The sequence below is a fragment of the Rhagoletis zephyria genome, unplaced genomic scaffold (genome assembly GCF_001687245.7).
Source record: "Rhagoletis zephyria isolate East Lansing unplaced genomic scaffold, Rhagoletis_zephyria_1.1 Rzeph_scaffold_00120, whole genome shotgun sequence".
Taxonomy (NCBI): domain Eukaryota; kingdom Metazoa; phylum Arthropoda; class Insecta; order Diptera; family Tephritidae; genus Rhagoletis; species Rhagoletis zephyria.
Window position 1 is genome coordinate 38,231 of NW_016157204.1, and position 26,022 is coordinate 64,252.

The 26,022-nt window shown below is 34.3% G+C and overlaps 2 protein-coding genes across 2 annotated transcripts in view; both read left to right on the plus strand.

The window, feature by feature from the left end:
• Positions 1-1,117: 1,117 nt before the first annotated feature.
• Positions 1,118-26,022, plus strand: part of LOC108378851 (serine/threonine-protein kinase MARK2-like) — a 404,011-nt gene continuing 379,106 nt past the window's right edge. Inside the window, exon 1 of the mRNA XM_017635164.1 lies at positions 1,118-1,234. The gene's annotated coding sequence lies outside the window, so the exon portion shown is untranslated. The remainder of the gene's footprint in view (positions 1,235-26,022) is intronic.
• Positions 5,893-7,639, plus strand: LOC108378884 (uncharacterized). The gene is made up of 2 exons (XM_017635193.1): positions 5,893-7,146; positions 7,315-7,639. The coding sequence occupies exon 1, from the start codon at positions 6,218-6,220 to the stop codon at positions 6,899-6,901; it is 684 nt and encodes a 227-aa protein (XP_017490682.1). The 5' UTR covers positions 5,893-6,217; the 3' UTR covers positions 6,902-7,146; positions 7,315-7,639.

Here is a 26,022-nt window from a genome sequence, read left to right on the forward strand (position 1 = left end):
AAAAAAAAAAAAAAAAAAATGCCTTTAAAAAAAAGAAAAGTGGATGATCTCCAGCAAATGATCACTAAACGCTATATACCGTCTGAATTTCACGAATTTTATAATAGAATTATAGAAATATAAAATAAGCACTTGAATTTATATATAAATTATGCTTTTATGATTTAGTTTAAACCCTAAATGTGCTACTCTTCCACGCAAATAGTGAAATGTGGTACTATTCCACGCGAAAATCTGAAATGTGCTAGTCTTCCACGCAAAAATCTGAAATGTGCTACTCTTCCACGCAAAAATCTGAAATATGCTAGTCTTCCACGCAAAAATCTGAAATGTGCTACTTTTAGACACGAATAATGAAATGTGCTAGTCTTCCACGCTAATAGTGTAATGTGCTAGTCTTCCACGCGAATAGTGAAATGTGCTAGTCTTCCACGCGAATAGTGAAATGTGATACTCTTCGTAGGGACCGACGATATGTAGTGACTGTTTCAATATTGCACTATTTGAGTGTAGCGCGGATTTATTCACTACCACTAAATTTAGTGAAACAAAATACAATTATCACTAAAGCTTTTAGTGGTAGTGCCGGAAAATTTCACTATCACTAAGCTGGTGATAAATAGTGAAAAATATAATTTCTTCCAAAAATTTCTTCAAAATTTAGTGCACTACCCCCAAATATGGTTTGTATTAAAATGAGGGAGTCTCATCCGAGGCGCATTTTTTGTTTCATTGGGCGGGGTTTTAACGTGGCGGGGCCCAAACCCAGCGCACGTGACATTTCATTTCCAAACGGGTGTTTGGTCGCTACCCAGAGGATACGTAGATATAAATACCGGGACGTCGTGAGCTGCGATTTGAACCGTACGCCAAAGAATCTCACCTATGTAGGCACATTTATTTTGTGATATTAGGTGCAATCCCAAATATAAACTTCTCATCCCTGGTTAGTCGTACTTTAGGCCGAATGCTGATTACTGTTATAATAGGAAAATTGTAAGAGAAATTTTTTGAGTGTAAAATAGATACTGGTATATGTTTCGCGCATGGCAAGAAGAAAGTTACTAGGTATAAGTAAGAAAAAAATAGATTTCGCTTTTCAACCTGTCAAATTCTTTTTACACATAAACACCGTCGGATATCGCCTTCGCATTTCATAAAGTTTAATAATTTTAATTTAAAAATCATACCATTGTAGAATATTCTCTAAATGAGAGACAATAATAGTAAATTGGTACGTAAGTTAACGGCGAATAGAAATAAAGTTCCGTTTATTCGAGTATTGAGCGTACTTTCGAAAACTTTGGCAAGCATCGACAGTGTTATGTTATCAGTGTAGGAACGATTTTTATAAAAGTCTTCATTTGTATGTACATAACATACATAATTCTTAACTATTTACATATGTAAAAATGCGTAGGTTTTTGAACTTTTCTTTGAACACTACATGAAAATACTGTATACAAATAGTGCACGATTCCTATTAATCTTTTCCTTAGCAATCAAAACATTGCATAAAATTTGTATATGTATGTGTACATATGAGTTGTATTCAAGTATGCATGTATTCTTCTATTGATTTTTCAACCATGATAGCATTATCAGCTTCCGCATCAAAGCACGAGCTCTTATTGCTTTAATCATATGTTTGAAAATCAAACGAATGTCTTTACGAAAATCTTCTGGTAGCCTTTTTTTAGATATGTACAATATGTACATATGTATATACCCCACAAACATATTCTGAGCGCTCAGAACATATGAGCCCAAAAGGAGTCCTAGAAGGGTAAGAAATATGAGCTTTAAAAACAAAAAATGTGTGACTCTTATATGAATCATTTAGGAGTCATATATGATCCAGCATTTTGTGCCAATATAAAATAATAAAGGTTCGAAATTTATATCTAAACTTGTTTATACACAAATTGAAAATAATTAGAAAACAAAAAATGAACAAAATTTAGCTGCAGCTGTTGCTGTTAAATGCATGTTGGAATGTGTATATGCACGTAAGTATGTATGTATGTTATTTGGAAGAAATTTTTGCTGAATGCCTTTGCAAATATAGTGCGTTCAATAAGACTCAAAGAACAACCTAAAATAAGAGTCCGAATGTAGTAATTTATGAGGCCGATAAGAGCCTCAAAAATAGTCTGAAATGATTCATATATGAGGCCAAAAATTGTTTTAAAAAGAGTCCAAAATGAGCCGTATATGAGGCTAATAAGAGTCCAATATGACTCATATTGAGGCTCATTTGATGTATGATTTTAAGCTCATATATGTCGACCTTCGGAGGAAGGGAAACACCCTCATATCAGCCTCTTAAATGAGCTCGTTATGAGCGTAAAGTCTCCGAAATGGGACTCTTAAAGACTCCTTAAAGGCTCAGTTATGACTCCAAATGTTTGCTGGGTATGTACATATCTATGTATGTATGTATCTTAAACAATTTCAGAAAATTAAGTACATCGACATTTTCAAACTCCAAATACAGTGAAATTCCTCATAATCGGACACTCACCGTCGCAATGCTTTTGTCCGGCTACTTGAGATGTCCGCTTATGGATTTATGTATTACTTGATCAAAATTGTCATTTATTTAATACATATCGACATCTCCAAGTCATACCATGCCAAGTCACCTTGGACATAGTCAGACTTAGGATAGTATGGTTTGGAGGCGTCGACATATTGTACGAATTTATGAAAATTTAATAATGAATATTACATTTCCAAGCAACAATTTTAATATTATATTATCATATCTTTAAAATGCAGCGATTCGTCGGTAGTTACACTATTTTCACCTCACTAATTTCCAACATCCTTGTTGTATCAATATGAAAAGTACTAAAGGCCGGTCCACATAGAACTTTCGTGTTAGCTTTGGCGTTGGCGTTGGTTTGACAGAACGCACGTTAAAAGTATGCTTGCTACAATGAGCGCTTGGCAGCGAATGCTTGGGCCACTACATTAATATACTAACGACAGATAAATTAATATTTCATATCAATAATTGCATTAAAAACGATATTTCTTGCCCGCACTTGATTAAAAAGGAAAATATTTCACATAATTTTATTTATTTGCAACAGCTGACGAGCGACGCACGCGAAAAGATGAGAGTTGGCCATCTTTTTGCTTTGTGTTGGCGTGAGCGTTGTCGAATTTTGGCTATGTGGACGGCTGCATTTGAATTCATGTATTCATAGTCAGCTGTTGAAGCGACGCCAACGCCAACGCAACGCCAAAGTTCTATGTGGACGGGCCTTAATTTGTCAAACTAATTTTATTTTTCATAGCCTACTTTTAATCTTCGCATTTTACGGCTTACTTAGAGTTTATAATTAAACAAGTGTACCACCATTGTTTCACTCAAGCAATAAATTACACTAGTTTACAAATTTTCAGTTTCAAACGAGTACCTCGATAAAAAAGTGCTTTCTAGCACAATTTGGGGTCGCTGAAAACGAAAATGACACTCATTTATTTTTCTCAAGAAGCGTTTTTGCGATTTCCGCAAAAAACGTGTTTTTCGTGTCTTATTTCAGTTTTTCACCGAAATCTCCGAATCACCGAAATGTCCGTTCCCACGACAGTCGGGTCTACGTAACCGGAACGACCCAGATTTATATCTGGCCAAGGACTGTCACTCCAGCAACACTCCCCAAAAAGTCTTTGGGGAATTTGTATGCTGCTACAACAACAACAGGGAGTTGATGTTATGAAGCAATGATATACATGTTTAGAAAGGTACAGGCCTCCTCTTTACAGCAATATGTCGTTATTAGTAATCTAGTGATTATTACTTCCACAGCAGCCGTTCAAAGTTAAAAAAGGTCATTATTTGAGCTTTTTTGGAAATTATTGAAATTTATCGACGTTTTACTATTGATTAAAAAATTTTTTGTCCGATACATGAAATTTTTAGTTCAAAATAATTTTATAACAAACAAGTCAAGCTAAATATTGTCTAAATCGGACGAAAAATGTTGAAGTTATAACGTATTTTGTATAAGGATGCCTATTCAGCTTCTGACATTCAAATTTCCCTTTTTTTACACCTACACAGAAATAAATTATGAAGCAGGGCTGGGGTTGAATCCATATCCACGGAATGTTTTCAAAATGGTAAAAAACACAAAAAAAAGTCTATTTTGTGTTAATTTATATGCTGAATCAAAGTAAACGATGTAGGGGGGAACAGAAATATCTCCAGTCGGTAAAATGCGTTACTGCTTGAGCGACATTGAACTTCCGCTATATTTTCCTGCCCCGTTAGGTAGTTGACAAACGTCATCGGATTTCGTTTCGTACTTTTGTTGGACAGTTGTTCCTTTTGTGTTCCCTCGTATTTTAGAATGACGTTTTTGCTCTAAGGAAAAAGCCCAAAATGTGCAATCACTCAAAGGATAAGTTTTGCTTTATTTGTGGTTTGTACCAGGGTTGTAGCGAATATTCGCATTCGCATTCGCAACCGCGGAGCTTCCGCATTAATTTTAACATTCGCATTCGCTTTCGCATTCGCAATAATCAATGCGGAGCTTTTGCGAATGCGAATATTTTGCAAAGGGACCAATAAAACGTATATATGGCAAAATAAAATTACATATTGTAGCCAATATTTTTCCCTATGTCGTAGGAGTATTTATGTAACAAAACTGGTCAAATGTCATATTTATCAACTTTGATAAAAATGTCTTTAAAATATTATTTCTTAAGCTATATAACCGAGCTATCAATGGGAAGCCATAAAAGTTCCCACTTCTACTTGACCTTTGACGTACGTCAAAGAGAACATAGTCCTTTTAATAATTTTTTTTCTGTGCTTTAAATACCTGCTTTGGCTTCTTTCTTTATTATGATTTTTTTGGACAAATATTAAAAAAAAAACTACTAGACACAAAAGAAGCAAGTGTGCACTGTAATTCTTAACACAATTTTCGTGATTTGCTTTGGATGTTATAGGCGGAATACACGGTGCGTCTGACTCGTGAGTCTGTTTGGATGTGTTTGTGAAAATAAATATGTGTTAGTTACACCAAGATGACTTCCGGCATGACTCTGAATGATTCAACAGTGTGCAGTCGAAGGCGAGTCAACACGTACACAAATGACTCGCGAGTCAGACGTACCGCGTATGCCACCTATTACATATATTCGTTCGAATAATTTCAAATGGGGCTCTTTGGGGAATTTATTTTTAGCAAAAATTTTAAAAACAGTAGTTTTGTTTACTTGTTGGATAATATTTTTTTCATAGGTATATATGTACATTGGATCCTTGGCTAAAAACTTCTATGGTAAAACTGTCCCTTCTTTGCTATTTAAAGTCAATGAGTAAGCTCCTTCAATAGGGATTTCCAGTAGAAATGATCAACGTCTAGCTATAAAGAGATTCGATGCTCAAATAATTAAAAAGTTATAGGTCTGACCTTTAATTAGATAAGAATTACGTAACTATCTGTTATTCAAACGCTTATAAAAAACGGGGAGCTTTAAAAAAAAAAATAACAATATTCTGATCCGAATCGGCTGCCAGCCATGACTTTGAAAACAGAATTTTGTTCAAAAATAATAATCTATTTTCCATATCCGCCTATTTAGCTCGCTATAAGCACACATTTTTCAAAGCAGTCGCAGAAGAAAGTATTAAAAATGAATTACAAAAACTAAAATCGAAAAGTGCTGATAAAGTTACAGGTTCTCCAAATTTTGAAACAACATGACATATTTATCTGGTTTGGCTTGTAAGCGCTGTTTAAACAACGATCTCGCCAGTATGCTAGATTCTAATTGTTTTTTAAAAATACTTGACATCCGCATTCGCATTCGCATCCGCGGATGTTAGTTGTTAGATATTCGCATCCGCATTCGCATCCGCGGATGTCTAAAATTCCACAGCCGCAACATCCCTAGTTTGTACATATTCAAACAAAGTGCTCGGAAAAAACTAACCACAAACATTTTAACTGCTTATGAACAATATTTTGGAATTCAAGCCAAGAATCCGGATAAACATTGGACTCCAAACAATTGCAAAGCTGTTTATCCCAATGTATCATCAGTGATAACAACTGCACCACATTCTTCTGTGTACCCAAAACGCGAACCACCAGCACTGAAAGAAGAAGAAATTAGTTCGCAAGGAACTGTATTTTCGGATTCAAATCCCAGCGTTTATTCAGGATCAGCGAGTCAAAAACCGAACCTGATGAATCAATTGGCCCTAAATGATCTGTGTCGTGATTTCAACTTATCAAAAGAAAAATCTGAATTACTCGCATCACGCTTACAAGAACGTGGGTATTTGGAATCAGAGACAAAAGTAACTTATTTCAGAAATCGTAGCAAACAATTCGAACAATATTTCTCAAAAACAGATGACTTTTGCTACTGCAACAATGTTAACGCGATGTTTGCCGCATTTGGAGAAAATCATAACTCGGACGAATGGCGTATATTTATTGATGGTAGCAAATATAGTGTGAAAGCTGTTTTACTTCATAAAGGTAATAAGGAACCTTCCATTCCCATTGGCCATTCCACAAAAGTGAAAGAAACATACGAGACAATGAAAGAGTTACTCAAACTGATTGACTACAGTTCTTGCAACTGGAAGATATGTTGTGACTTGAATGTCGTCGCTATACTCACTGGTCTACAGGGTGGCTATACGAAATACAGCTGTTTCTTGTGTCTCTGGGATAGCAGAGCAGATGAAAAGCATTTTACTCAACGCGAGTGGCCAAAGCGTAATGATCATGTCGTAGGAAAGAGCAACGTTCTTAAAACAGCACTAGTTGAAAAAAAACAGCGTTATTTTTCCAACATTGCACATAAAACTCGGGCTAATGAAAAATTTTGTCAAAGCTTTAGCAAAAAATCCGGAAAATAAAGCCTTGAAATATTTGAAGACGGTGTTTCCTAAACTGTCGACAGAAAAAATCAAAGCAGGTATATTTGTCGGGCCACAAATCAGAAAATTGTTTGATGATGCAAAATTTGAACGATGCTTGAACAAATCTGAAGTAAAAGCTTGGACTGCCTTTGAACACGTTGTTCACGGTTTTTTGGGGAACAACAGAAGCAAAAACGACCGTAAATTGATTGACAATTTGATGAAAAACTTCAATGACATTGGTGAGTGTGAAGTATTTTTAGGTTAAATGTAAGTTTGTGAAAATCCATGCAATTTTCTTTTTGTGACTTATACCTAAATATCTTTAACGGTTATACCTTGCATGGATTAAAATAATTATTTTAAAAAACAACTATTTAATAATTTACAAAATATTTTATTTATTACAGGTGCTCGAATGTCTCTGAAAATGCACCTGTCATTTCGACTTTTTTCCTCCGAATTTGGGAGCTGAGAGCGACAGCGAAAAGCGGTATGAAGGTTTCTGTGATCAAGCCATGATGGGCGACTATTTTTGGATGCAACTTTGAGAAGACAGAATGGAACACAAACGAAGAAGGTTGACAGAAAAATCATATTTTCGACCTGAAGTGTGAAAATGTTAAAAACCTCGAATTGCTTGTATTTACATTATGCGTCATAACTTCTACATTTCTTCTTCGTTCGAAGCAATATTTAGGTTAAATTGTATGTGACAGAATGGTTTTTAAATTGTTGTCATATATATCTGCATTAAAAATTTGTATCTTATGAAAAAAAGTCAATAAACCTCATTCATTTCCAAAAAAGCTCAAAAAATTAAAATTTTTTAAATTTGAACGGCAGCTGTGGAATTAATAATCTCTAGATTACCAATAATGACATATTGCTGTAAAGAAGAGGTATGCACCTTTCTAAAAATGTATATCATTGCTTCATGACATTAACTTCCTCGGAGATTTCGGTGAAAAATACTCGAATAAGACACGAAAATAGATTTTTTGCAAAAATCGCAAAAACGCTTCTTGAGAAAAATAAATGAGTGTCATTTTAGTTTTCAGCGACCCCAAATTAAGCTAGAAAGCACTTTCTTATCGAGGTACTTTTTCGTGTAAACTAGTGTTATTGCTTGGCATAACAATGATATCTCCGACACGGTCATTCCGACAGCTCACACGTACTCGTGTGATGCTTTCTACACTAGGCTAAACCTGACACAACAAAACTACTCCATGATGTGTTTTTAAGATTTTAATAAGATTTTGCCTCTTCACTGGAAGTGGTTTTTACGTGGCGGGTCTCAAACCCCGCGCACAACCCATTGCTGGGACGGGAGTGGTTTCGCAACCAAATACACGTTTATATAGCGAGCCGCTTGCTCCAAGATAGACACCCGTTTGCAGCTGCACCTACAGGTGAATAGACGCTACAGACTTCAGTGAGCCCTTAAACCGAATAAGTCAGAGTGGCCCCACCGAAGCTCCCACTCTTTCTGCAGTGACCGAAGGCTCCACTCGGATTGGTTACCGCATCTCGCACATGGGTTGCTCACGTTGCCCAGAGTGCCCGAACGAGGACGCAGGAGTCGGGATTGAGTATAGCCGTGCAACTTTAACTGCATAACCAGCACAACGACTATACCCCATTGCACATTCGCGCCCTGTCACCCACGTCACTGTTGACAGTTACAATTTCGAAAAAGTAGAGAATTTCGTTTACTTGGGAACCAGTCTTAACACCGATAATAATGTCAGCAAGTGCTACTTTGGACTGAGTAGACAATTCAGAAGTAAAGTCCTCACTCGACGTACCAAAACCACACTCTATAAGTCACACATCATGCCCGTGCTGGTATATGGCGCAGAGGCATGGACAATGACAACGTCCGATGATTCGGCTGTTCGAGTGTTCGAGAGAAAGATTTTACGGGCCTTTACGCGTTGGCGACGGCGAGTACTGCAGACGATGGAAGGATGAGCTGTATGAGCTTTACAACGACATGGACATACTGCGAATTAATGGACACCGATGCTCCAGCTCTGAAAATATTCAACTCGGAACCCGCTAGTGGAAGCACAGGAAGAAGGAGGCCCCACTGCGATGGAAATACCAGGTGGAGAAGGACTTGGCTTCACTTGGCATTTCCAACTGGCGTTAATTGGCACAGAAGAGAAACGACTGGCGTGCTTTGTTGAACTCGCCAAAATCGCTCAGGCGGTTACAGCGCCTAATAATAATAAGAAGAATAATAAGATTTCAACTTTAACCAATTTGTTCCTTCAATTTCAATAGATTACTTGTACTTGCTCAAAAATTTGTGTCAAAGAAATTCAACATACTACTGTGGCCATAATGATACATCACACGACCTCGTGTGAATTCATGTAGGTTTAACAACTACTGTAACGGTACTACTGTACTGCTTAAATATCTTGTATAAAATTATAATAAAATAAGGAAGCTTACCCGTACTACAAATTCAGAAGCGGTCACGAACCCAAACAAAGCTGAAATATTGAAAATTCTAACAACATATACAGTCGCAAATTTGAAATCGTGTTTGCGAAAGCTAGGAGAACCGACCAACGGCACTAAAAATGAGTACTCTGATGAGTTTCCATTTATTGAAAATGGAAGCGATATGGAGGATCAAGATTCTGAGGAAAGACACGCTGAATCCTTTAACGTCGAAACTCACGAGTTGGAGGCAGAATCAGTTGTTGAGGGCGTTAACATTACCGTCGTTGACGAAAATGTTGCTGTAGGAAGTGGATTACAAGCAAATAAAACCGGAAACGTAAAAGGAATAGGAATTCAAATGAGCGAGTTGGAACTGTTAAAAAAGGAGTTGGAGCTAGTTAAACGTGAGAATGAAATCCGAAAAAGGGAGAATGAAATGCTAAAACGAGATTACGAAAAGTTGAAATTTAACAAGCAACAGAAACAGAACGACAATGTCATTTCTGCCAGCGTTAATAGTAAAGATAGCTTTTTGCTTGCAAAAAAAATACTACCGGATTTTGCAGGCAACGGTGAATCTTTTCAGCATTGGGCAACACAATTAAAATGTGTAGAAAATGCTTATAATTTGAGTGAAAATACTATGAACGCGCTTATTTCAACCAAATTGAAAGGAAAATTTGGAAAATTTACTAGCAGAAATGAAGCTATTGTTTGAAGATCGTTCGAGTCGATTGGTATTAATGAAAAACTTTGAAACAAGAAAATGGCAGGCAAATGAATCCTTTCAGGAGTACTTTAATGAAAAGCTGATATTATCTAACGAAATTTCAGTAAATGATTGTGATGTACTTGAGCATATCATTGAGGGTATTCCCGACTACAATTTGCGTTCACAAGAAAAAAATTCAACGATGCAGAGACAAGGAAAGCTTCCTAGAAGGATTTCAGGATCAGTGTTGCCAGAACTTTTCGGGCCGACCGGCTAGATTGGCAAAAAAAGCGGCTAAAAACGGCTAAAATGTTTTAGTGAAAATTCACATGCTTTATTTAAATAAATCGCAAGAAACGAAAGACTAGTTAACACCATTAATTTATATCGAGTGTATATTCCTCATCATCAAATGAATCACTATTGTATATATCACCTGAATTCATTAATTTTAAGAGATCGTCATCTACAGTAAAATTATGGCAGCATTTTTCTTCACGTTTTAAACCGTATCTTATATATAAAATAGCGTTTAACGTTTTAACGCACATTGGATTTCTTTGCTTAGTTTTTATTATATTCATTGAACTAAATATTCGCTCTACTTCTGCATTACTTATAGGCAAAACAAGAAAACTAAAAACTAGGTTGCAAAGGTCAGCAAAAGGTTTTCTCCTAGGGCATTTCGAAATTGATAAACTTCGGCCCAAAATTTTACAGTTGAGTCTAAATTACTCCAGGTATGTAACGTTAACCGTTGCCATTGCATCTCTATGGATGTTATTTCGTCGGCATTATATTTGTGTTTTTGTTGCTGTAGTTGAACAAATACTTTTGGTTTAATTACTCTTAATGCATTTCCAACCGAAAAAAGTCAATTTTTTTTAGTGTGGCAATATTTGTAGGGAGGCGTTGGCGTAATTCCTTTATTAAAGTGATAATAAAATAGCGACCATTTTCTCGAATTATTTTCTCGGCTTCGTGGTCAAAAGCGTTTGTGCTTACTTTTGTTTTTAAATACTCTTCAAAACTGTGATAAAACTGAGGAAATGGAGCAAGGTATGGTTCCAACGGGGAGCATATAGGATCAAATGTGTCCGCGCTAATAACCACTAGGGAGCATAGATGCGAAAGTAAAACATTGAGTTCATTAAAAATCTTCATTGGGTCTGCATTATTGCTTTCGAACAACTTGTTTACTTTTTGCACCTGAAAATTAGGCAAATAGTAAAATCGGCTAAAAACGGCTAACTTTTTTTTACAAACCGGCTAACAAATCGGCTGCCGGCTAGATCGAATTTTCTCCGGCTAGTTGCTATCAAAACCGGCTAAATCTAGCCGGAAAACGGCTAAAATGGCAACGCTGTTCAGGATATCGAGCTAGCAAAGGAAAAAACGATTAAAGCACAAACCGATGCATTTCAGCCATCAGCTTTAATTGTAACTCTTTGGGTCACTTAGCAGCCGAATGCCGCAAACCTAAGCGCGAAAAAGGTGCATGCCATGTGTGTGCACAGATGGGACACTATGCTGCTGAATGTCCAAATAGAAAAGTTCATCACACTGGCGAGGGAGATAATTACAATGGCGATAAATATGGAAGATACATTAAATATAGTTTTAAGATAGATAGCTATAAGTTTCAATCTAAACTAGGTACTCTAATTGACACCGGTACACAGTGGTTCAGAGCTCACATCTAGCACGACGAAATTCGTATCTCCTGCGAACCATTGCGGATTATTCTCATCAACATAGTAATCTACTTTAGAAGGGACACATTTGAAGCTAAGTCTTGCTTCGATACCTCTACCGGTACCGGAGTTATAGCCTAAACTATGGTCACAAGAAATGGATAAGATTCACTTTCCGTATAATTATAAAAAATATGACAATATCAGTGTCAAATGAAAGGTAATCTGATGTATTTTAATCCATACATATTTTCGGGTTGCCACCCAGTCAAAATTTTAAAGTTATGTTACAATATCCGTTTGTTTTAATAATATTACCGAGAGAATAATTTCTATAAGGGCCAAATTCACAGTGCGTATTTAACTCAGGATCGGTAGTTAACTACAGATTTTTCTACTGAATTTGGCACTAAATGAATGTATTTTTATGTTTTGTTAACCATACATGAACTTCAAAGTATTAAGCACATTTTTACGTTTTTCCAACGCCCACATAAAAACAGTACAGTTTGTTTTTCATAATATTGTTTTTATTTCGTTGAAACTCTGTTCTCTTTTCAAAAAAGATATTTTAAATTTTTAAACATATAGCAACCTATTTTCTACATTTAAGTTTATAGTTTAGTATGAAAATAAGTGTCCCCAACTTCATATATTTTTATGGATTGAAGACTATAAAAACCACAGCCTTAAATTCTGTTGGGCTACTAAGAGAGTAGCTCAAGCAGAAAAATAAAAGTTCTTTATATTAATAAGGGATCATATTTAGAAGTAAAAACAGTTCAGGGGACTATTTTATAATACCATGAAATCTGAAGTTCATAAAAGAAATGTACATAGCTTAAGAAAAAACCTGGAGTCAGTAGCAATACTAGTTTGTCCTATCAATTTCATTAAGTATTTCAGCGTGTGGCGCTTTAAGCAGATTCATCGCATCTGGCTCCAGTTTTTTCTTTTTACTGCATTTTCTTTGTAAACTTAATTCAGATATTATAGGATCTGATGATAGCAAAAAATAGTTTAAAATATCGACATTAGTATGCTTTGCAATATCTTTTCTACTTCTGTGTTCTCTTATGAATTTAAAATCCTTATTTTTTGCTTCTTGTGCTTCCACTCCTAGCTGACCAATAGGTAGAATTGCATGTTTTATAACCTCTGATCTGTGGATAAGAACTTTGTATAAATAAATATATAACATATAATATATATATATATATATATATATATATATATATATAAATAAATTGAAACTGAATATTAGGAAGTAACTTATGTACTTCTTAGGTAATTATAAAAAGCTGGGAACCTTTATTGGACAAGATCTTTTAATTTAGTTGAAAAATACGATATGTACCTAATATAAACTTCTGTACAAGTCGTTAGAGCAGTCGAAAATACATACATATTGTTACGATTATCCTCGAAGCCTTGAGGGATTTCCCAAATATACTCGGGCTCGTATCGCTGGATTGTTAAATAAATGCTCACGATGACCAAATTGTAGTACAATTAACTTTATTGTACACAAACAATTTACAATACTCGCTAATACAGTAAAAGCACTCTACAATACTTGTTAAAGCAATAACAACGCTTAACTAAACTTGTTAACACAATTAAACTTAAGGTTGCTTATTCGCCACTCACTTCTCTGCTCACTTTACTTGTAGCTTGCTGTCTTGTAACTCGTAACTAACTCAACTCCGCTCTTATATACCTGCGCTCGCTCTCATGGCAACTCTAGAACGTTCTGAAGTTCATCGCTCATTCTCTTTCTCTCGCTGTTCGCAGTGTTCATCCAACTTGACGTTTCTCTTTGTGGAACATTCTACGTCATTCCTCGAACATTCTGCCTATTTCTCGTTGTTCGCTTCGCGTTGCCGCAGTATTCGCCACAATATATTATCATAATAATGTAAACCATCCACAATGTATGCACATTTGCATGAAAATTTGGCCAACTAACTTATGACAAACCGATAGTTGTATAAAGAGGGGCACAGAGGAGGGCTTGTTTTTTCTTTATCTCGATACAATAATACTGGAACTACAAAATAGTCATATTTTCAAAACTTGCAATCGCTTGCACTTTTTTTAAGTCTTCGGTGAAAATGTTTTTGTAATAAATAAAATCTTTCTTTTATAGTAAATATAATATATTTAGAAAAACAAATAAAAGCAAATAAGGGTAGCTGAAAGTAAATGAGATTATAAACTCCAAGAAATGCACGTTTGATCAAAGGACTTTATTTTATAGAAAATTTTTTTAAAATAATTTTCTTACTTTGGTAACGTCATACGTATTTTACTGTAAATATGAGTGGCGGTTTATTGTTTTTGCTTATGTCAGATATTTGTATAAGTCGCACTAAAATTGAGTTCTGAACCATAGTGCGGTAGTTCGATAAGTTTTATTCGTCAGCAGTTCGTGCCCAGTATACAACTTATAAAAAATCTTAACTCTGAATTGAATTTTTTCGGTATTAATAAATGCCATCTCAAAATAATTGATCAATTGAAATGTATTATTTCGTATAATAATAGTGAAGTAGATTTTTGCTTGTATGTTGTTCCAGATAAATAACACAATGACTTATCCTATAATTTTAGGTAGGGATTACTTAAATTTAGCTAATTGGAAACTTAGAGATGAAACTAATATATGTAGTGGAACGAATGATAGTACAGTATATTTTGTTTAGCTGCACATCCTTCTTTGCACGAAAAACTTGTGCACTTAACCGAAAAAGGCACTTAAGCGAATTTTCTTTACTACTTCAATGAGGGAGGTATCCGAATCCCTATGAAACCAAATAATGGAGGAACACTTACCGCGTAGCAATTACTGCAAGCGAAATTTTTACCGAATGGTATCTAATTACACTATGTAACAAGGTTTTTGTCCCTGGGTTGTAATTGTTATTTCCTAGTCAGTTAGGTCCCAAAAGTATAGAAAACAGCTATTGTCGCAAGATAACTTTGCTTTTTTTTTTTTTTCAGTTTAAACGCAAATGTCGAAAAACCACCCGCTTCTGATTTACTTTTATGTTTTTGGTTTTCTGAAGTTTTAATAAAATTTAGTTTTGATTTATATGTGCTGTTCTGTATGATTTTCTCTGTAGTGAAAGACTCAAACACGTTTTTCTCATAATTTTAGCATATTTTAATGAATCACATTGTCCTGGTCACAAAAGCAAAGTTTCCGAGGAATATTAGGTGGTTTCCATACTTTTAAGGCATAACAGACTAGGAAATAACAATTACATCCCAAGGACTGAGAAATTTTTTTTTTTTGTTACTTAGTGTTATCTATATAAGTACATGAATTGATAGCCATTTTCGTTGTTATGCGAGATGAGCAAAATAAATAAAAGCTTGTAAAATTAGGTAATTGTAGGGCCAGTGAAGGTAAACGTAATACTTTCTTTGATAATTGATAATAGTTGCATAATTTTTAAGGAAGGTATCATTAATGTGCATGTATGTTGAATGCATCTATCGGAGTAGTTTCTTTATAAATGTTAAAAATAATGCCTCTGATGCGCATTTTGGGGTAGGTATCTTAAATGTGCACATAAGCATAAAGGCAGCAAAGCACAATATACTGCAATTACAAAAATGAATGCTTGAATTTAATGAAAATTGATATTGATTCTACGGATTCATTTATTGATAATAATGGGCACGTTCAGAAGACGCAACAGCTCAGTAACTGTTGCGATTTCACCTCCTGAACACGTTGATTTGTACTTCTGATCAACTGAACCGTTGCGTGTTAGATGATCGTAATATTTTTCTGATCGTTTGAGACAACATGCTGTATGTTTTGAATTTGACAGATAATGTATCAAGCCGTTTAGAAGACGCATTCCTATCACTGATTTTTTTTTTGCAACGGTTGCACTCAACTGCTGCGTCTTCTGAACCTACCCATTGATATAAGTTTGGAAACAAAAAGAGATTTTGACAAAAGATTTAAAGAGTCTTTTTTGTACTGCAAATGCCCTGATGAACCGGAAACCGAATGCGAAATGAGGCTAATATTGAATAACGAAAACCCTTTCGTATAATATCTTATTTTCTGGCCAATTTTCGTCGTAAATTTTATTAATTTTGATGAGCTTCTTTGGCCTAGTTGGTGATTAGTGCAAGTAAAAACAACGCTTTTTCTTCACTGCCTTGCCCTACGTTTCGCTAAACTCCTTAGCATCCTCAGTGGCCAATCTTTATTTTAAATTAACAAACGAAAGGGGATACAAACAAAAACAATTAGGAACAAAAGTTACATTGAACATGTAGTTAATAAAGTCTCAATATTTGAATTTATCACGCAGCAAATATATACACTTACTTTCATATACGTATATTTGTTAACATATAAACACATAAACATAAACACTTAAAAGCTAGAGCATTGTACCATTATCATTTGGTACACTTGTCATACTGATTTTCTTGTCACAAACATAATAAATAAGTAGCCGCAATATCATCTGTGTTTTTTTTTGTATTCATCGTTCAATGTTGTGAAGTTTCTTTAATTCCGAGATTGTATTATCCAATAAGTCGTCCATGATTATATCTGCTATAGTCGGGGAGAGGGGATTACCCATCGGCATCCCAAAACTTTGTGTGTAGATTTTGCCATCGTACATGAAATAATTGTTATCTTTAAGACAGAAGTTTAAGAGATCCAAAAACTTGTTTTTTGGTATGGTTGTTCTAGACATAATATAATGTAGACTGCAACAAAATATATATAGGTTCAACGAAAAGAACACTGGGAATCCGTTTAGCAGAACACGAAGCGGACATAAGAAAGGAAAAGAAAAACACAGCACTCGCACAACATATGTTAGAAAACAGTCACACAGCTGATCTTGCAAACGCCAGAATAATAGATGTAGAAAAGAGAGAGAGGACAAGATACACACTAGAGAGCCTTCGCATATTAGAGAATAGAAAAAGAACGATGAATACAAAAGAAGACACAGATGATATTGCGGCTACTTATTTATTATGTTTGTGACAAGAAAATCAGTATGACAAGTGTACCAAACGATAATGGTACAATGCTGTAGCTTTTAAGTGTTTATGTTTTAGTGTTTATATGTTTATGTGTTTATATGTTAACAAATATACGTATATGAAAGTAAGTGTATATATTTGCTGCGTGATAAATTCAAATATTGAGACTTTATTAACTACAAGTTCAATGTAACTTTTGTTCCTAATTGTTTTTGTTTGTATCTCCTTTTGTTTGTTAATTTAAAATAAAGATTGGCCCCTGAGGATGCTAAGGAGTTTAGCGAAACGTAGGGCAAAGCAGTGAAGAAAAAACGTTGTTTTTACTTGCACTAATTACCAACTAGGCCAAAGAAGCTCATCAAAATTAATAAAATGAAAACCCTTTCGATTACCCTCTGCACAGATTAGCCTACAATGAAAAGGAAAATGTTCAGATGAGTTGTTAGAAAAAAGTGTGTTCAGACCAAGCAGATCTGAGTAATCATCTCCAATAGCGTTGGTGCGTAAAAAAACAGGAGATATAGGACTTTGTGTAGATTATCGGACATTGAACAAAAATACTTTGAAGGATAACTACCCAATTCCGTTAATCGACGATCTTTTAGATAGGTTAGTGAATAAAACTATAATTTCACGGAGATTAGCCTACAATGAAAAGGAAAATGTTCAGATGTTATTAGATGAGTTGTTAGAAAAAAATGCGATCAGACCAAGCAGGTCTGAGTACTCATCTCCAATAGCGTTGGTGCTTAAAAAATCAGGAGATAAAGGACTTTGTGTAGATTATCGGACATTGAACAAAAATACTTTGAAGGATAACTACCCAATTCCGTTAATCGAAATCGACGATCTTTTAGATAGGTTAGTGAATAAAATTATATTTTCACTGCTGGATTTGAAGAGTGCTTTTTATCATGTACGAATGCATGAAGATTCCATTAAGTATACATCATTTGTAACTCTTTTAGGACAATTCGAGTTTTGTAAAATGCCGTTTGGTCTTAAGAACGCTCCGTCTATTTTCTTTGTCTTTGTAAATTATGTTTTTGATGATTTAGTACGAGCGGGTAAAGTTGCAATTTATTTGGACGATATAATGGTAGCAACCAGTAGTGAAGATGCGCATTTAGAAATAATGAAGCATGTATTTAATAGACTAGTTAAAAATAAGTTAGAATTGAGAATTGATAAATGCCAGTTTATGAAGTCGGAAAATAAATATCTGGGCTATTGGATTACGAAAAACGGTATTAAGCCAGATAAAGGTAATGTAGATGCTGTTGTAAATTTTCCAATACCGCGTAGTTCTAAAGATGTTTATAGCTTCCTGGGGCTTTGTTCTTATTTTAGGCAGTTCATTAAGGCTTTTTCTATAGAACCTCAAACATTATACCGTTTAATTAAAAAATATGTCAAGTTTAAATTTGAACAAATTGAATTGGACTGTTTCGAGAAACTAAAAGTCAAGTTGGTAGCAGCACCAACGTTATCGATATATGACCCGAAAGATGAGACGGAGTTACATAGTGATGCTAGTTCTATGGGATTTGGAGCTATACTATTACAAAAAAAAAGATAAGAAATTCCATCCAACATTTTATTTTTCAAAACGAACTACTGACGCAGAATCAAAGTACCACAGTTTTGAACTGGAAACTTTAGCGATAATATATGCGTAAAGGAGTTTTAGAATATATTTACAGGGATTAAAATTTTGTATAGTGACTGATTGTAATTCATTAACGTTAACTTTAAATAAACGTGAATTAAATCCTAGAATTGCCAGATGGGCTCTGGAACTAGAAAATTTTGATTACAGGTTGGACATCGTAACGGTTCAAAGATGCAACATGTAGATGCACTGAGCAGGATTTTAAATGTATTAGTTTTAGAAGAAAATACTTTCGAACAAAATTTATCGATAAGTCAGAACAGAGATAAAGTTATTACATGGATTCGTGAAGATTTAGAAGAAAATAATAGTAAAATTTTTGAAATGAGGAACGGACTTGTTTATCGAAAATTTGGAAAGGAAATTTTGTTTTATGTTCCCGAAGAAATGGAAGAAAACATATTACGTATCTATCATGATGAAATCGGTCATTTAGGTTGCGATAAAGTTTTACATGCAATAACAAAAACCTATTGGTTTCCGAAAGTTAGAGAGAAAATCAAAGCTCATATTGACAATGCATTACGTTCTCTCCAAAAACTGGACGGCATGAGGGGTTTTTGCATAATATTCCAAAAGGAAATGTTTCTTTTGACACAATTCACATTGACCATTTTGGTCCGATATTACTTAAGAGCTATAAGAAGAGGTAGTTAGTTATAGATGGATTCACAAAATTTTTAAAACTATTTCCGGAACGAACTGCCGGGTCAGGTGAAGTTGTAAGCTGTCTCAAGTTATATTTTAATACTTATATTCGGCATAAAATTCGCATTTATTTCAAAAGAATTTCAAACATTTTTAGACAAAAATAATGTAAAACATATTAAAATAGCAACGGTGTCCCCACAAGCGAACGGGCAAGTGGAGAGAATAAATCGAACTTTGGCACCAATGATCGCGAAAATTACTAATGCTGGGGTGGTTAATAGTTTGGAAAAAATGTTGCCGAATATAGAATTTGCTTTGAATAATACGCACCAGCGACGCATTAATACAACACCAAGTAAGTCGCTATTTGGCGTTCCACAAAAGGCACCTGTGATATACTTTTTAAAAGAACACGTAATTTTTAGCAAAAAAAAACCGACTTCAACTCTCATATAAAAAAAAATATATATATATATATCTCATGATCCACTGATCGGATCTTAACCAGATTAGTATGGGACCACCTCAGAGACACTACCTTTCCGATGCCGAATTATCGAAATCGGTTGACGTGGCCCAAAGTTATGCGGTAACATACATAAGAAAAAATATTCCGACGAACTGATAACCTCCTCCTTTTTTTGGAAGTCGGTTAAAAATTGGAGGAGTTCTGTTTACATGAGGAAGAGCGGGATTTAGTTAAAGCACATTCTAAGGCAGAGGGGAATATTAAAAAATGTCAAGACTATAATAAAATTCAAAAAGATCGTAATAGAGTTGTAAAGACATATAATGAAGGAGATTTTGTTGTTATAAGAAATTTTGTTAGTAACTCGGGGGCGTGTAAAAAAATCATTCGAAAATTTAAAGGACCTTATCTAGTAGTAAAAGTTTTACCAAATGATATAACTTGGTGAGAGCTGTTGAAGGGTTTCAGGCTAGTCAGATTCCGTATGAGGGTGTGCGGGAAGCGGCGAACATGAAAGCATGGTTAGAAAGTAAAGATTTATAAAAGCAATCGGGGCGATTGCAAGTCAGGATGGCCGAACTGTGGCACTGTAACTGTACTACTGTAGCACTTTGCAATTCTTTGTAATAAATAAAAGAACAAATTACTCGTACAAAGAATATTCATTCTTTATTAGACTTCAGAAAGAAAAAAAATTGTGTTTGAAAAATATACAACGCCAATACAGAGTAAAGATATTTGTAACACTGCTTAAATATCTTGTATAATATTATAATAAAATACGGAGACTTACTACAATTTCATGAAATTGTCGATAAAGCGCATATGAGCAAATCTCACGATAAAAACGTGTTTTTGGTCGAAAATAGTAGTTTACCTATCTTTGAAAATGCATTATCTTCAGTTTTGTATAAAGAACACGATTCCATTGTATTTAAATGAAAATTTGAGAAAGATATACTAAACAAGTGATTTTTAAGCAAAAAACAAAACCGACTTCCATTCTCATATAAAAATTTAAGATTATCGTAAATTTCTTCACGATCCAATTATCGGATCTAAACAAAATTAGTATGGGACCACCCTTGAGGTACCATATTTCCGATGAAAAAAGAATTATCGAAATTGGTTAACGTGGTCCAAAGTTATGCGGTAACACAAAAAAAAAATATATATATATACTAGCCGATCACGGATGCGCGAGGCTTTGCGACGCGCTGAATGTATGCATATGTATGTACGTTTACGTATTTGGAGAAAGAAATCATATGTCATCATGTACTCCGTTTATTATATACATAAAAAATCTTGTCTAAATCCGTTCAATAGCGTGGTTAAAATATCTCGCCTTTCCCTTATACTATGTATAGCAATTTAAAATAGGTGGCAACCCTATTCAAAAAACTTACAGCTTTTGTACATGCGAAGGCCATGCACTTTCATTTGGTATCTCATTTTTTTATCCAACGGACTGTGAAGATCTTATAGTTTTTAAACAGGTGGCAACACTACTCAGTATTTTCATTTGACAGTGACGGAGCAGAACTGACGTCTACGCTTATTAGAATTCAATATAGTAATTTTCTTAACAGGTGGCAACCCTATTAAAATTCTAAATTAAAAAGGTTACTCTCCTATCGATACAGAATATATTAGAGAAAATCTCGTCAAAATCCGTTCAGCAGTTTTCAAGATTACCGCGTACAAAGAATCTCGACTTTCCTTTATACTATATAAGATAAGATAAGATACGATAAGATATAGATATACATACATATATTCAAATTAGTAAGGGAGAGAAGAGGAAAAAAATACGCGAAGAAACTAAACAAAAACATCGAAGTAAACGTATTTTATTTGAATTTTGTGTTTCAAATATTTTTGACTAAACACTTAAGAACAATTATAGTGGGTGTATGTAAATAAATACATATGTAGATACTAAAGCACTTGTACATATGTACGTGAACCTAATGAAATATTAACATCAAAGTAGACAGAGCTGATTTATGAATTCTGTCCCTCACTGAAATCCCAATGTAGCCTATGTACATACATGCTCACATAAAGGTGTTCTTACACGATATGTATTTGCATGTGTACATTCCACTTTTTACGTATGGAAATGCCAACATATCGTGTAATGGCAAATTAGACTTGTTTCTGTACAAAGCAGATGCACGTACATACGAAATAGAAATGTTTCTATTTTCATCTGACACACAGATAGAATCATCTGAGTTTAGTTTATTTCGTTTTCAAAGAACGTTTTTTTAAATAGTTAAATAAATACCATGAATTTGACAGACATACGCAATTACATATGTATTGAAAAAGTCACATTTACAGATGCAAATACATATCGTGTAAGAATACCTTAAGCAAACAAAAAAAGCATCAGCTCCTTACGCTTTTTTGAATTTTGAAGAAAGAGCGCCTATTATATGGTAGGTATTAATTCTTAAATGNAAAGTCACATTTACAGATGCAAATACATATCGTGTAAGAATACCTTAAGCAAACAAAAAAAGCATCAGCTCCTTACGCTTTTTTGAATTTTGAAGAAAGAGCGCCTATTATATGGTAGGTATTAATTCTTAAATGGGTGGCAGCCCCATTAAAAAAATAAAAGCTTATCCGGAGACCATATTCTTTCACTTGATACCTAATTTTTTAGTCCAACGAACTTTGAAAATCTTATTGTTTTTAGAAAGGTGGCAACCCTACTAAAAAAATAATAGATTATTGAACATCTGGAGGCCACGCCTTTTCACTTCACATCTCACTTTTTGTATTCATACAATGTTCGAATGAAATAGTAATTTTTAAATAGGTGGCAACCCTACTCAAAAAATAATAGATTATTGAACATCTGGAGGCCACGCCTTTTCACTTCACATCTCACTTTTTGTATTCATACAATGTTCGAATGAAATAGTAATTTTTAAATAGGTGGCAACCCTACTCAGGTGTCATTTGACACCCCATTTCTGGTAATCCAACGAACATTGCGGGTCTTATAAATTTTTAGACAGGTTGGCAACCCCATAGGAACTCAAAGGACTAAAGATAACATTCCTATTGATACAGTTTATACTTAAACAATTTCGTCTAAATCCGTTCAGTGGCGTGGTCAAAATACCTCAACTTTCCTTTTCTACTATGTATAGAAGATAGTAAGTTTAAATAGGTGGCAAGCCTACTTGAAAAATAATAAAGCTTTTGTACACGCTAAGGCCATGCACTTTCATTTGGTATCTCATTTTGTAATCCAACGAACGGCGAAAATCTTTTAACTTTTTAATAGGTGGCAACCCTACTCAGAAAAATAATACATCATTGCGCATGTACAGGCTAAGTCTTTTCGGTTGACTACACTGAAGTTTAGAATTAATAAAAAAAGTTATTTTACCTATAGTAAAACTTAAGTCTTTTATTTATATGCATACGAATATGTTCTATACTAGAGATGGGCCGTGCTTTTCTACGCGACACGTCATGTCACGCTTTTTCACGCATGAGCGTGAGCGGCTTTCAGTGAAAAATCACGTAATATCCGTGATCGTGCGTGCCTGAAATTTTCGCGTGCGTGAGTGTGCGTGAGTTAGATTTTCGTCAATCACGTCATTTTCACATATGTATGTATGTACTTATTTGTATTTTAATCTAAAATAAATTCGTAAACTTACTGTTTAACTTTCACTAGAGTGGCAACATTTATTCTTTTTCCTTCGACATTGGAGGCATTCTGTAATATTAAGTTAAGTGAATTGATACACTTCAAAAAAGCTTGTAGGCTATTTTAAACATATAATTATAATAATAATTTTCTTATTGAGTTCAGAATAAGAAACTATCAAAGTCTTTAAAGCAACATGTTAAGACACGGTGGAACTCGTTATTTATTATATTGTCAAGCATTCACGAAAGGCGACAAGAAGTTCAACAATTATTAATAGAAAGAAATGAGCTTCATAAACTATCTAAAATAAATGCAAATTTGTTGGAAAAATTGTTAGAATTTCTGGCCCCTTTCAAGATGTGTTCTGAAAATTTTAGCGCGGATTTAAATCCAACCATCCATGAGGACGTTCTGTGGTACAAAAAACTACAAAAGCATTGTGAAGTGAATGCATCTGATTCTGAAGTCATCATCGATTTAAAGAAAAACACAACTGTTGCTTTAAATAAAAGATTCCAACCAAGTTCAATCCATTTTCTGGGATTGTTTTTAAATCCTCCGTTTAAAAAGTTACAGTTTATATCTGCAGAACAGCGCGAACATATAATAGGGACAGTAAGAGCAATGCTGGAAGATAACTTCGGTAGACATGCACTTGAAGAAAAGAGCGCTTGCCTTCAGCACGATTCCCAAATTCTGGATGATGATATTCCTTCTACCTCGAAAAGGGCAAAAACCCGTGCAACTTTTGACGAATTCAAAGATGCGACAAATGAATCTGCAGAAACAGTTTTTGAAGAAATTAATACGAAAGTACAGATTTATTTGAAAAAATCGGAAAACAAAAGTTGTGACGATGTTTTAAAATTTTGGGAGAAAGCTAAAGATTTGCCCCTTCTTAGAAGTCTTTCAAGGCAAATTTTAAACATACCAGCTAGCTCAGCAACTAGTGAAAGCGTTTTTTCTGTGTCAGGCAGAATTCTGGAAGAAAGACATACACGACTGCTTGGTGAAAGCCTCGACAAAATTTTATTTTTAAACAAAAATATGAGCTAATGTCATTTTAATATTACATACGTTGAATAAGTATTGATACCAACTCTTTACTTATACTCGTAATAGATACATAAGTATGTATGTATATCTGAAAATTGTTAAAATAATAATAGTGCCTTCAGCCCTTGCTAGGCGTTTGGCCAAGCTTTTTTAATAATACTTGTATGATAAAAGGCTATTTATATGAAATACTATTTACATAAATAAAATTTCAATTAAAAAAAAATGTCCGTGAGAAACCGTACGTGAGCGTGCGTGATTGAAAAAATAGGCGTCGTGAGCGTGCGTGAACGTGATTGAAAAAAATATATCAGGACGTGAGTGGGCGTGATTTAAAAAANTTGTACTATGTAGTTAATCAATGTCGTATCACAATAATTCACTTCGCAGTATACAGCCCGACAGTAATTTTGCCACTTGATTTACTTCTCGTTTTATTTTCTTTCAAGATTATTAGAGGATACTTTGAAGATTATTTACTTTTTGTTGGTAATTTTCCTCTTTATATAGCTCTCGTTTTTCACTTGATAATTAAATATTCATTTCTCTATCACTTTTTACGTATCTGCGCGTCGGCTAAAGATGAGTTGGAGAATGATGTTGGATATCAACTTGAGAAATATGAATTCCTCCAAGGTTGGAGAATTTTTTTTTGGTGTTTATTGGGATGAGACTCAACAAAACTAAATATAATAAGACATAAAATATGAAAGAATATAAAAAATACTGGTTTTACTTTCTTAAACATTACAATATTTTTATGTAGAGGCACTTGACAGATTCGCAGCTTCATCGATGTTTGTTTCCTTGACGACTATAAATTAAAGGAAAATTATAAGGCGTCTGAAAAGCAAGTTCCAGTGAAAAGTCATACATGTACTTACTTTTAATTACATTAAGTAACGCTCCTGGCTTAGGCTTGCCGTTGATAGGTAACTGATGAAATTGCCTATTTATCAAGTTCCACATTGCAGCGCAAGGCGTAGCGTATGCGATGTTAAAAACATTGTATGCTTAAAAGCATAATATATCCACAGCTTTAATATTTCATTTTGTATTGTTTTTTATCCAGCAAATCCCTTTTTAAAACGTTTAAAATTATATTATACGTTTCACAGTAGCCAACAATTAATTCCGCAATGACACGCGNTTTCACAGCAGCCAACAATTAATTCCGCAATGACACGCGATACAAAAATTATGATGAAATACTAAACTGCCGGTAATTGAGTATATTGTACGAAAATATTCGAATGTTGTACGAATTTAAAAAACCAGTGGTTTTTGTGGGTTTTTGGCAGACCTATAAATTATAGTTGCAATGAAAAAATGGTTAAATAAAAAATTGTGTATTATTACTGGGAACTTCCTGCAGATAAGCAGAGTTTACTGGTAGAAAAGTATTGATTTTTAACTATGCTATACCACTTCTACGAAAAGTGGTTTTTTACCCATATAAAATACACGGAAAACTTTGGGTGCTTTGAGCGACCTCTAAATATTTTTTGATTTCAAAATAAAAAATAGGGGTATACTTTTTTTCGATATAGAAAAATCCTAGGGGGTGAGAGCATTAAAATTCCGACCTTACTTATTTTGGACCACCCTAATGTGCATACACCCACTATAATTGTTCTTAAGTGTTCAGTCAAAAATATTTGAAACACAAAATTCAAATAAAATACGCTTAC